At 38.5% G+C, this 12,676-nt stretch overlaps 1 protein-coding gene across 2 annotated transcripts in view; it reads right to left on the bottom strand.

Annotated features, from left to right (window-relative positions):
* RELN (reelin) overlaps positions 1–12,676 on the bottom strand; it is a 296,224-nt gene that overhangs the window by 155,943 nt on the left and 127,605 nt on the right. For both annotated transcript variants that reach the window (XM_074827840.1, XM_074827841.1), the window contains exons 5-6: positions 9,316–9,348; positions 7,607–7,685 (exon numbers count right to left, since the gene is read on the bottom strand). In XM_074827840.1, the coding sequence (XP_074683941.1) occupies positions 7,607–7,685; positions 9,316–9,348 (112 nt within the window). The remainder of the gene's footprint in view (positions 1–7,606; positions 7,686–9,315; positions 9,349–12,676) is intronic.

The following is a 12,676-nucleotide window of genomic DNA, read 5'->3' as shown; positions in this document are numbered from 1 at the left end:
TGAAACTGGGCACCAAGATGTTCCTGTAGCCCAGCTGCACACAGGTATTGCTGTTGCTTTCTATTTGTATTTGTCATATCCCATACTCCTAGTAACAGAGAGTTGCCACTCTGATCACCTGTTAGGGGAAAAAGTATGAAGAAAATCTCAGAGAAGCTGGTAAGTGCTGCTGAGCCAAATAATTGCACCTCTCCTGATATTTCTTAATTTAATATGAAGGACTCTGTGGGCAGCCTGACTGCAGAGCAGAGGGAAAGGGCACCCTCTCTCACCTTTGAGGATCAGGCTATTGGCTCTTGGCATGAGCAGCAGATTTTCAAAAACTTTTGGAGATGCTCTCAGCCTCTGACAAGCTGCCTGTGATGGGGCTGACCAACATTGCCTTTGGGCAAATCCGAAGCTCAGCTTTTACATCAAATATACAGGCAAACATTTGCTCCCAGAGCAACTCCACTGTTGCAAGGGTCAACTCACCCCAAACCTTCTTATTTCTTGTTGATTTTTGTTTATACTTTGATAACTGGTATTTTTAGAGTTTTAAGTGCAATGGACTTATGTAAGGCGTGGTTAGGCAGGTTTTTTCTTTGGCTTCTCTCACACAGAGTGCCTCAGACTTGGCCACTCTTTCTGATGTATAATGTCACCAAAATACACATTCCCATATACACAGCCCAGATGTAGTTTAGTAGTGTGCAAAGGTTTGGTTTTCTTCTGTCTTTTCATTGTCCAGCTGATTTCTGGATGGCAAATCTTACAGGAAATCAGATGAAAAGGAAGAAATCCCAACGAGATAGGGACTTGCTGTCAACATGTATGATAGAGTTTTCAATGATCATAGTTGATCATAGGCACTTGATACATACTATCAATGCATAGTTGATTCCTATGCAAATTTGCTTAGGTTTTTTTCACCTCATTTCCTAATTTATGTTGCTTGATTGTCTTTTCATTAACAAGTGTTGTGTTAAACCTCTGCAAGTCTTTCTGTAAACTGCTTGGAGCAGGATTTTTCTGTTCCTGAGTATCTGCAAACCATCAGTCCTGGATAGGGCAAATGAAATCTCCAGCTGCATCATGACAAAGAGGCTGGTAGCACTGTCAGCTACCCCATGGGGCTGGGACAGCTTTTCCCTGCAGAGGGCATGCATTCAAAGAGTCTGAGCAAGGGAGGATGGGCTGCTGCGAACCCAGGCAGTGATTAGAAATAATGTTTAAATCCATTTTTAAAGCATGTATATAACTAAATGGAGCTACCTCTCCTGGTCTGCTCCTGCAGCAGACTGGGACTCCTCACTATTCCCCTAGCTTCCCAGGGCAGCAAAGTTTAGGTAACTTTTGGCAGAATAGGTTAACTCTTGCCAGCATATAATACCTTGCACAATACCCTGCAGGTCTGTGAGTGCTAAGCTCTGCTGAGCAATACATGTTAGGTTTTCAGATGCACAGATGTGGTGAATAATTGATTGCACTTGTTATTTTGGGATTCTTCAGTTGGTCCTGGGTGAATTCAGCACAGGATTGGCTTTCTTATGCCCAAGTCCATTACAGAAGTCAAAGATGAATGCCTTGTTTCTACTTTCCAAATCTCTTCCTTATTCTGAGATTTTATTAAAGGTCAGTTTCAGCTCCACTTCCCGGAACAAAAATTAGACGTAAAAAATCCTTGAGTTTTTTTCTGGTATGAGCATGTTAATGAAGTCATTCAGCAATTCACACTAATAGCATATAGGATTTTGAATTTAAGCAGAAAAAATAAATCCTCTAATAGAGTAATGTAGTTCCTATTGACTTCAATGAGTTAATATTTACTTATAGAAGCCACAGTAAGCCCATAATTTATTTCTCAATATAAGGCAAGAAAAGAGCATGGGAATGAAGAAAATTGTACTTTAAGAGAAAGTACAGAAACAGAGTTCATGGAAGATGTGATTTGTTGTTATCTAATTTTCACTTGATCCCTAAACTCTGATAACTGAAGAACAGAGGGACAGAAACTTGAAGAATACCTGGAATTCTGTAGGATTCTGGCTGTTTGTGAGCATTATATTCATTATATGCCCCTACATTTTGGAGTTTTATAGTGGAGCATCTGCCCGAACTCCTGATATGTGCAGGAAATCTTTACATATGAATACTATGTAGGGGCCACTTAGTCCCTCATGAAAGGTCAGGCTACATAATCCATGGGTATTTTAATTTCATAATTCTCATATTTCAGTGAATACAAAGTGATTCAGTTCTTCATCTATTCTAATTCTGTAACCTGGTCTACAAAATACCATCTGGAAGACCAGAAACACTGTCCTTCTGATACCTCTGTTTTGTCATCACTCATCTTTTCTAGGGGGAGTCCTCTCATAAGAAATTGGATGCCTGTTGGTAATCCTGATTCAAATCTTTCTGCTCTCTTTGAAATGCATTACCTCTGACAATAATTTGTTCACTACCTTGACAGAAATGCATGAAGAGTGAGATAATTGCTCTGTGGTTCCTCAGATCATCGTCATAGTATTACGCATTCAGAAACGATCCAATTTGCTCCTCTCCTGGTGCAGACAGGAAGGTTAATTTCTCTTCCATTTATACAAAAGGAGACAGTATTAATTGTCCTGGCTGGGTGCAGCTTTTTACATTATCTTTCTCACCTGCCTGGTGTAAAATCTTAGCATGTTAAAATCACTTCAGCTTTCTCTTCACAGCTGGTACTCGCTCCCACTGTTGACGTGTGTCATATTCATCTAGATGTCTTCTCTGCAGACCTGCCACCACTCTCATCTCTGGTTTAGAGAGTCCCACCTCTCTTTGCTATTGTTCTTCACTTTGCTGAAGGGGAAACATCTGCTGTTTCCTCATCCCTATTTGTCATCTCATTTCCCTCTACAATACCTGAGTTTGTGGACATTATATTGACTGATGTCTTTTGTGATGTCTGGACTATAAAGAAGACAAACACCTCAAGCTGCCAAGAGATTTTTAAACATAAATCTTTCTGAAGTTTAATCCCGCAGTTTTAGTGCAATTTGGAAACCACTTTAGGACTTCTCTCTCTTGTCACAAAGACTTCCTCCACCTCTTTGCCACTGGAAATATCACTGTACCTCTTCATTTCTCATATGCCATGAAGAAGTGATGGAACCTGTTTCTTACTGATTGATTTTACATGCTCACCTTTTCTTCATGTCATCTTTGAAGTGTATGTCTTTTGTAAGTGATTGCTGTTTGGAGTGCTGATAGGCTTTGAGATGAAACATGGCATCAAGTTGTGAAGGAGAGTTTAGCCAAGCTTCTGTACAGACTCTTTCTTTTTTTAAATGTACTGAATCCCCTGTTGTCTACAGCCCTACTGTTAAAACTAGGTGTTTTATACAGAAACATACATTAATGTCAGCATCTCTTTTCTACTAACTTATGCATCTCCTTTTTCCTGTCTTTTTGTGTCAACATTAAATCATTTATCATAGGATTAAACAACGGATTTTCTAGATTTGTTCTTGTTTGGTCTGGTTTAGTTCTTATATAGCACCTTTTTTATACTCTCTTCTGCAGTTTTATGAGGTTACATGGAGACAAGATGGTCACTGAAAGAGGTGTTCAATGACCCAGACAGTATTCCAGATACCACCCATATTGGACCTCTTTTCATCCAGCCATTCCATGGCCCTCCCCTGGCAAGTAGTACGTGGTGCAGATTCCCTTTCCCTACAGAGGAAATCAATTACTTGCATGGTTCCCAAGCTTTCTGCACTAACACACTCCTGCCAGTTTTCAGTAAGTCTCATGGGCCACTAATCACCTGCGCTGTTAGACTTTTCATTTAAAAATGCACTAAATATTACTGTCTAATTAGTTCCGCAAGTCAGATGTGAATCACTTAGCATGGCCATTGGTGCTATGTTTACCATGGAGTAAGAATCATTTACCTACTTTAACTTCCACAGCTAATACGTGTTAGACATAAAATATATTTGACATTTACAAATGTGTGAAGCATATTTGTTTCACAAATCAGAGGTCTTTATAAAGTTGGTGGCAAATGAGACCCATGAAACAAGGAAGTCTTTGCTCAAGTAAGCAGGCTTGTGCCTATGGGTTGGGGACTTTGGAAATAATCATATTCTGACATGATTGCATGCTGGAAGAAAAGAATATTAAAATTAGTTGGACACACCACACAAGAAAAACCTCATGGTTGTTGAGTCCCAAGGAAATGAGAGAGATGAGACATGCTCCCATTCCTGCATTCGCAGCACAGAAATCTTCCCTGCTTCCTTCTCCTTATACGTCCTTTCATGCTGCCTCCTCCTTTTCTTGTTTCCCACTCTAGCAATTTCCCCTGTTTTCTTTCAATCACCAAACTGTGACTCAGGTCAGGAACCCCGATTTTTCTGTTTACAAAGAGCCCCATCCCCACCTCCTCTTTCTCCTCCCCTTGCAGCTCCAGAAACACTTTTAGCCACTCCATCCCTACTACTGAGCCTCTGAAGAAACAGATGGTTGCTGGGTAGGATGTGTCTTTTAATGCATTTGAAAGAACAGAAATCCATAAAAAACAAGCAGTCACTCTTGAAATCATACAGTGCCCTTGTGCAAAATAGTTATTTGATGTGAGGCCTCTCGCAGCAATGGAGTGACACACAGACTCTGCTGGGACTCATAAAATTAGACACACAGAGAAGCTATAAAATGCTTTGCTTGTGCTCTTGGACTGTATGTCTCTGCCAGAGCTGCACATGCCAGAAAGGGGATCAGGAGGAGTGGGACAATATTAATCACATCCAAGCCAGTGTTATGTTGGATTTGTGATGAAAAGATCATAGGAAAATACAAACACTCCTCTTTTCATCTTTACACAAATAATGGTTTCAGAAATTATTAGAGTGGCTTAGTCTAACTGGCCCCTGGTGACACAGCACTGCTGGAGTATTGGAGCACACAAGGCAGCTGCTGCCACACACTCCGAGCACATCAGACCAGGGACCGAGTAGGGCTGGAAATACTGCTTGAGCAGTTGCTGCAATTGTTTGTGGTAAAGATGGGATTTTAGCAGCTGCCAGGAGAAAAGATGCAATTTTAGGGTGGATGGTACAAACTGTTAATAATCCCTGATTTAACTCCCACTAGAAAATCAAATGAGAATGAGCTTTCTGCCACTAAGTGGGTCTTTACTGGAGGCAGAGCTACTGTAGAAATCCTTTATGCAGAAAAGCTCATGACACCTCATTACAGTTTTCTTTTATTTGTGCTCCACTTCTATTTAGCATTGCTGAAGATGTTGGCTTTCTAGTATTTTTGTTGCAGCAAAATCTGTCTCAGGATTGTGGTGAGTTTTGGCACTCTCTCCCAGGACACACTTCTTTGCACTGACCCATCAACCAAGGTGGGCTGAGGTTATTCCAGGGTGACCAAATCCAAATCTTGGGGACAAAAGGAGCTGGAGACTGGGGGCTCTTTTAGTCTGAATTTTCTCTGTTGAGAGTTCTATAAAGCAAGGATGAATCTAAAGATAAGAGAGCAATGGATAAATAAATTATGGAGGCTCCCAACAGACAGGCCCTCTGTGAGTTATGAGACATCTGCAGAGAAATAATGCTGCCTCTTTTTTTTTCCACTCAAGTCCATTTAACACACTGCTGTTAAAGCTATCTACCTTGGCAGCTATTCTGTAACCCATTAAGAGTCCTTGATCTATTCATTCCCATAAAGAAAGAGATTTTTTTATATTATAGTATTCCAGGTCTTTAATGCATCTGTCCAGAAAAATATTGAAAGACATTATACAAAAGGAACAAAAGGAGGAAAAATAGTAGGCACATATTAAAAAGTACTACAATAAGTATGTGCAAAAGAAAAATATCCATAAAATTCCATAAACTACAATCTTTTTACATAAGGTGGTGAAACTGTGAAAGACCTGCACAGATGGAAAACTGTGACAGGCCTTAATAAAAGGAAAATGAAGTCAGATTTCACAGAACATATGTATTCCTAACTAACAAATCCAGGTAACTGCTAAAATGCCCATCAATAATTTATTTGAATAAGATAAACTAATCCAGTAGAATATTTCTTTGTCTCGTATGAATTAAATCAATAAAATTAGTTATATTTATGATATGATCCAAATAGGATTGGAAGGAATAGAAAACTCAGCAACAACCTCATATCAAAAAAGGAGACCCCAACCTTCAAAACTTCATGTTAAGACCAATAGATACGTTTATCTGGGTATAGTATGACCAGCAGATGTACTCATTATACAGAATAGAAACAGTTTTGTACTGTAAGAGACCTAGAACTTCCTCTTTTGTGACATACATACGTATATCATATGAAACGGTACTCTATCACTGTGATCACTGGTGGTAAAATTATTAATATTTAAGGTTGAGAGGTCTGGCTAAGAGCTATCTTTGTTAAAAGAACATTCTTTTTGACTAAAAGCTAACAGTCTGTGATTGTTTCCAACTCCCCACTTCTGAGCTAAGCTATCACTGGATGTACCACTCTTATAGGTTCCACCAACAGGCATCTCTCCATATTGTGCTGTTCTTCACCGTTGGAGTCCTTAGAACTGTGGCAGTGACTTAAGGAGTCCATCCTTCCCAGGGGTGGATACTTGGCTTTATTAACATGGAAATGGTTGTTATTCTTCACCTCTTTCCTTGTTTTCTGAAACAGTGTATGGGTTGGGTCTCTGCAATCACTTGGCAGAGAAGAGGAGAGCAGAGGGGGAGATACAGTCCAAGTGCTCTCTAACTATCATCATAGTTAATAAAGCTTCTGCCTGACCTGTGCTAAATTGTACTTGCCTTATTATGTACATGCTGTACTGAGATTCTCCAACAGCATCTACTGGTTAAGAATGATAACAACCTGTGCTTGCTGTTTCAGGTGTAGACTGTGATAATATGAATGACCCTACTCAGGAATCCCATTGAACAAAAAAATCCTATCAATTGGGATTTGCTGTGTAGAGCTGGGAAGGAAGGGGTTTCCTTCCTATATAATACAAATGTTTTGAAAAATTTGCCTTCCATAAAAAAAGAAAAAAATCAACCTTAAACATTTTCAGCAGTTGAAAATTAGATGGAACTATTTAATCCCAGTTTTCTTTAATCCCATGTTTTCTTATGAATGATTTGGAAACATCTGATTTCAGTTTAGAAGGAGTTTTTACTATAGTTAGCTTCACCAGAAATGTGTACTACATGAACATGAAATTAAAAAAAATAATTGAAAAAACAAAGTTTAATTACTGAAATTCATCACCTTTTCCATGAAAAGTTATGATTTCAAGAACTCAAAATCTTCATACAAAAGCATTCATTGAGCTCAGTTCTACTTTTTCTATTTTTGTATTAACTCAAAATTTGAGGTCAATGAGAATTTGTCACTCACTTCAATGGCCTTAGAATTTCTCAGCCACTCATTAATCAGTTAATTAATAAACTAATATATTTAGGTCCCAATGGAGCAAAGATACACATAAGCTTACACCATGTGAGTTGAGGTATCTAGGAATTAATATAATACAAATAGTTAATTATAATAACCAAAATTTTTTAATTTGCTCACTTATAAAGAAAAGCAAAAGCCTGAAACTTACCACATGGTAGGATTCAATTCTTGCTGATGGTAAGAGTCAAAGTCGTCTCGTAGGATAATGCTGTCACTGTGCATTTCAGCTACAAAGAAAAGAAAACATTATATGAAAAAATTCCAGTGTAATCATCCAGTGCTTTCTAAGTGTTGCCTTACCTAGAGCTAAAGTAATGCATTGTAAAATGAGGAAATCAGCTTTTTAAAGTATGCTAGTTACAAAAGCAGGGTTTTTTTCACTTACAGCTTTTTTTTTGCTTACTCTGGATAATAGTACAACATAAAATTAAGAAGTGTCACAATCACCAAATTGTGATGGCTATGAAAAGATGCAGTTATCAAGTACATAATAAATGTTTTAAGAACTTTTGTTCCAAATGGTTGGTTATTCTGAATGTTCACAAAAAAATCCCTTTGAATTCAGATTTTGGAAACACTGGCACAAGGAGAGATGAGATGTCCTAGAGAGTGTATTGCACTTCTAATAATCAGTGGGTTCATTCTGACAACTCATAAGCAAAAATCCATGAGCTCATTGGAATTTCTCTGCTGCCATCAGTGGAGCTAGCAGTAAAGGTCAGCTCATTTAAGGAATATAAACTGTGAGTTATGTTACACAGATGTTTCTAACCCTTGGTCTGCAAGCTTTGGACTCCAAATTCTGCCCTAGATTTACTGTATCATTTATGTCTGATGACCAAAAATACCACCCAAATCCCAAAACTTTGGCACCTGTATTTGTACTAGAGAGAACCTTCTCTACAAATACTTCCATTAAATAAATGAAGTAACCGTCACCTGCTATTCAGATTGAGCAAGGATTCCAGAATCTGTCCTGGACTAACCAAATTGCAACACCAGGTTAGTGGATGCAGGGCTGAAGCTCTGCTGTGTGCCCTGTACCCTGCTTGGAGAGCAGGAGCAGCAGTGCCCTGCTCCTGGGTGCACCTTGGAGGTGCACTGAGACAAAACCTTCCTCTCAGTGACCCAGCACTGCTGTGACGGTGCTGTCCCACACTGGGGGTTATGGGTTATAGAATCATAGACCGATAGAATGGGTTGGGTTGGAAGGGACCTGAAAGACCATCAGGCACACCTTCCACTAGAGCAGGTTGCTCAAAGCCCCGTCCAACCTGGCCTTGAACACTGACAGGGAGGGGGCAGCCACAGCTTCTCTGGGCAGCCTGTGCCAGTGTCTTACCACCCTCACAGGAAAGAATTTCTTCCTTATATCTAAACTAAATCTTCCCTCTTTCAGTTTAAAACTGTTACCCTTGTCCTATCACTACACACCCTGATAAAAAGTCCCTCCCCATCTTTCCTGTAGCCCCCTTTAAGTACTGGAAGGCTGCTCTAAGGTCTCCCTGGAGCCTTCTCTTCTCCAGGCTGAACAACCCCAACTCTCTCAGCCTGTCCTCATGGGGGAGGTGCTCCAGCCCTGGTCCTCATGCAGACAGATGCTGTAATACATAGCTAGGAAGAAAAGCTCTGCAGCATGATATACTCGCACTGCAAGGGCTCAAATGTAATAAATAAACAGCAATAAAAATCACAATGAAAAAACAACTAATCAGAATGAGACATAATTCAATTCATTTTATATATCTCGTTTTTATTTGAATTCCCCAGAGCTAGTTTCATATGACCTTACAGATTATTTATTATAATAAAGTTAGTGATTCTGAGTTTTAGTAATAAGAATGATGAATCACCTACCTAGGTGAGGATGTAAGGGAGCTTCTGTTGGGGCTGTGAAGAACAAAAACACACAATGCATTAATATCTTCTATGATCGGGGCTTAAGTGCAGCATTAAAAATCGATTCAGCATAAAACAAATTGTACAGTATATGTTCTCTTAAGTCAACCATCCCAACAGTTTAATTATGAAAAATGTGATACGCACCAGAAGTTATAAAAATATAATAGGAAAGAAAAAATAAATATTCTTTCATTAAAATAAACATTAATAATAAATGAAAGACAGAAATGGTTGTACAGCAAGGTAAGAAAAATCGCTTCTAGTCTAGGATTATGAGATATTATTAGAAATAATTTGGATTAAGATTCAGTAATTCAGTGATTGACAAACAGAGAGGGAATTAGGCTGAACAAAAGAAATAGTTTAGGTGAGGCAGAAATGCCACACTTTGACCATTTATACTGCCCTGGACAGCATTTTACTGGGTATATTGTTGGGAGAAAAAATCCTAGTATTCTGAGGACAACAAGTAACAGATTGACTCTGCAAATCACTGAATCAAACACTTATTTTAAAGCACGTTTTCACATACATTACTGAATCAATTTCCCAGTAGGTCTTTGTCTTCCAAGAAACAGCAGAATATTGCAAGACACACTGCATGGGGGGCGTGTGTACAAAATAGCAAAACTTTATTAAAGTATTCTCCTAACACTTTGCAACAGGAGTCTCAGTGTAACATTAACACAAATGAAAACAGAATGTATCTGAAAGAGCACAGCTACATAAAAAACTATGGGGAAGTCTAGAAGTTGGCTACACAGTGCTCTAGATACTCCATGGTAGCTACTACTCCATAGCCTTGCCCAATCTTAAATCTAAAGTAAGTTACATCTCTTTCACGGAGGCAAAGAGGGTGCATATAAGCAAGTTCCTGGGGAACAGCTACCTCTTTTGCCTCTCAGTACCTCACCCACGCAGCTATATTTCTAGCTGTATTTTGTGCTTTGGTAAATAGAACACCAAAAAAAAGAGAATTTTTGGAGCCAGATTCTTTTGATGATTCTGTGTTTCTTGTTGGGCACTGACCTAAATTGTACCAATACTCCTGATTTCTTCAGCATATTTGCAAAAAATTACTAAGTACTGCAATTTCTGTCATAACATCTGACAAATTAAAAATAGTTTAAAAATAAACATAAAAATGAATGCAGCAATCTGTGTAGAGCCCTCACACATAGTCATTTGAATAGAAAGTCCAACACAAATCTCAAGAATTTTGTTTTTCTCTTCCTGCTTTATCCTTAAACACTGAGTTTGTATGGAGGCGTGACATTCTGTAATGAAATTGCAACATTTCATGGGGAAGTTGGTGATTAAGAAGACTGAGCAAGAAACAACTGAGGTATCTACAGACCACAAAAGGATGGCAAGCAGTCTGGGTTTAGCTTAGACAGAAACCTTTGATTTAACTGATTTACAACTTGGAAGACTGACAGGTTTTACTCCATCTAGTAACCTTAAATATATATATAGAGAGAGAGACAATGCTGAAAACAAACATAGAACCACTGAAAGCTTTACTGCAGTGAAGAGCAAAGGCATTCTTAAGAGTCTGATGATGAATAGAAATTGCAGATATGCAGAAATATGAAATCTTTTTTTCTTTATGCAGCTAAGTTGCTCTATTTTTTATACAAGAAACTTATCCGTGCCATCTTGTCTTCCCTAGCAGAAATGCTAATAATGGCTTTAGCAATGACCAAGTCCTCTCATTATGACAGTACAAAATCTGGAGTGATACAACTGCAATTGCACATTAAGCTTGTCACTGCCTCCATGATAATGCTGGGCTGTGCTGGTGGCTACCACACAGGAAAAGACTGCATTTGTCCCTTGCAGTCCCAGGCATTGTTTTTCTCCGTGGAGGCATGTATAAAATTCTCTAGAAAACTTTTAAAAACTATTTGCACAGAAGAAATGGATTAAAATGGATTAACAGAATTATTTCCCAGACTGAGCAATGCAAGCTGTTCTGGATTTTGCCTGTAAGAAAAGAAATGCATTATGCCATGGGATTTGAAATATTCCTGATGTTGTAAAAGGCTAAGGTTAAAATAAGACCTCTCTCTCTGATGCTCTGCATTACCCCTTTTCATTAGTTCCAGATCATTACTAAGGGATGATCCACTGCGAACACAGGTGTGGCTGAGAGCTACTCTGCTAGTGCTCATCTATGAGGAGGATGGCTGTGACAGGCCACATCATGGGCAGACTCATTAGTTAGCCAAACAAATTTCATTAGCCTTTGAGAGTAACTCAACTGAAAGGGACTGTCCTCTCCAACGAGAGCAATTCAGACCTCAAAATGGAAACGAAAGACTAGATTGCCATTCATTCTAGGTCGCTTGGCATTGCTCTTTGAAAGAGGCTTTCTGTGGAAAGCAGTCCAGCCCAGGATACACACAGTCACTAATGATACGTACTCAAGATATTATGCAAAATTTCAGCATGCAGCCAAAAGGCACAGGTATAGCACAAACTTGGAATCTTTACATTAGTAAGCTCCTTTGACTTCAGCATTTTATTTTAATATAACTAGCTGTTTATGTGATTAAAGAATACAAAATTGGGATCTGAGAATTTTTCCTAAAACAGCTCTTCAATTATATGCATAGTATATTGCAAAACAAAACTGCTTACCAATAGACTGAAATGAAGGAAATTGTGCAGATGTATACTGGGGCTACTGATCACTTATTTAAAAAACTAAAGGTGGAATTAAGCAGACACTTAATGTTGGACAAAAGGTTGTTCTTACAAAGACTTCATGTTGAGGAGGTGTTATGATTCCCAAATCTTCAAAGGATCTGAGAAGCCCAAGAGTTTTTGCCTCAGGTATTCCTTCATGTGATTTTTAATTCAAATTCCAGAGCTGAATATGACAAAAGACTGTGAAGGTACCACTGAATGAGTGGTAAACCTAGACTTTAATCTCCCTATGAATAATTTCTGTATTACCTTTTATATTTCATTGCAAAACAGCACTGTGTTGATCTTCAAGTGTTGTAGTTAAGGTCCCCAAAATAACAGAAATTCACAACATCACATAAAAAAAGTTGTAGCAGTTTTAAAATATTTTCAGATCTGCTTTTTTTATAAATTTAAAGAACTAGTTATTTTAAAACAATACAGACTGTACAGTAGGCCATACAGTGTGGCTGAAGTCAAATGGAGTTTCCTCACAGAACATAAAAAAGCTAAAAAAAATTATATGGTGCAGAGTAGCTATACAGTGCAAAGATATAAAATGTTTACAATTCAAAAAGAATTATACAATACTTCAGACTGAGAGGGAAAAAAAAAGGCCACCCTA

Source organism: Strix aluco, chromosome 5 (assembly GCF_031877795.1).
Source record: "Strix aluco isolate bStrAlu1 chromosome 5, bStrAlu1.hap1, whole genome shotgun sequence".
Lineage (NCBI taxonomy): Eukaryota > Metazoa > Chordata > Aves > Strigiformes > Strigidae > Strix > Strix aluco.
Note: the sequence above shows the minus strand (reverse complement) of the source record. Positions and strands in the feature narration are given on the sequence as shown.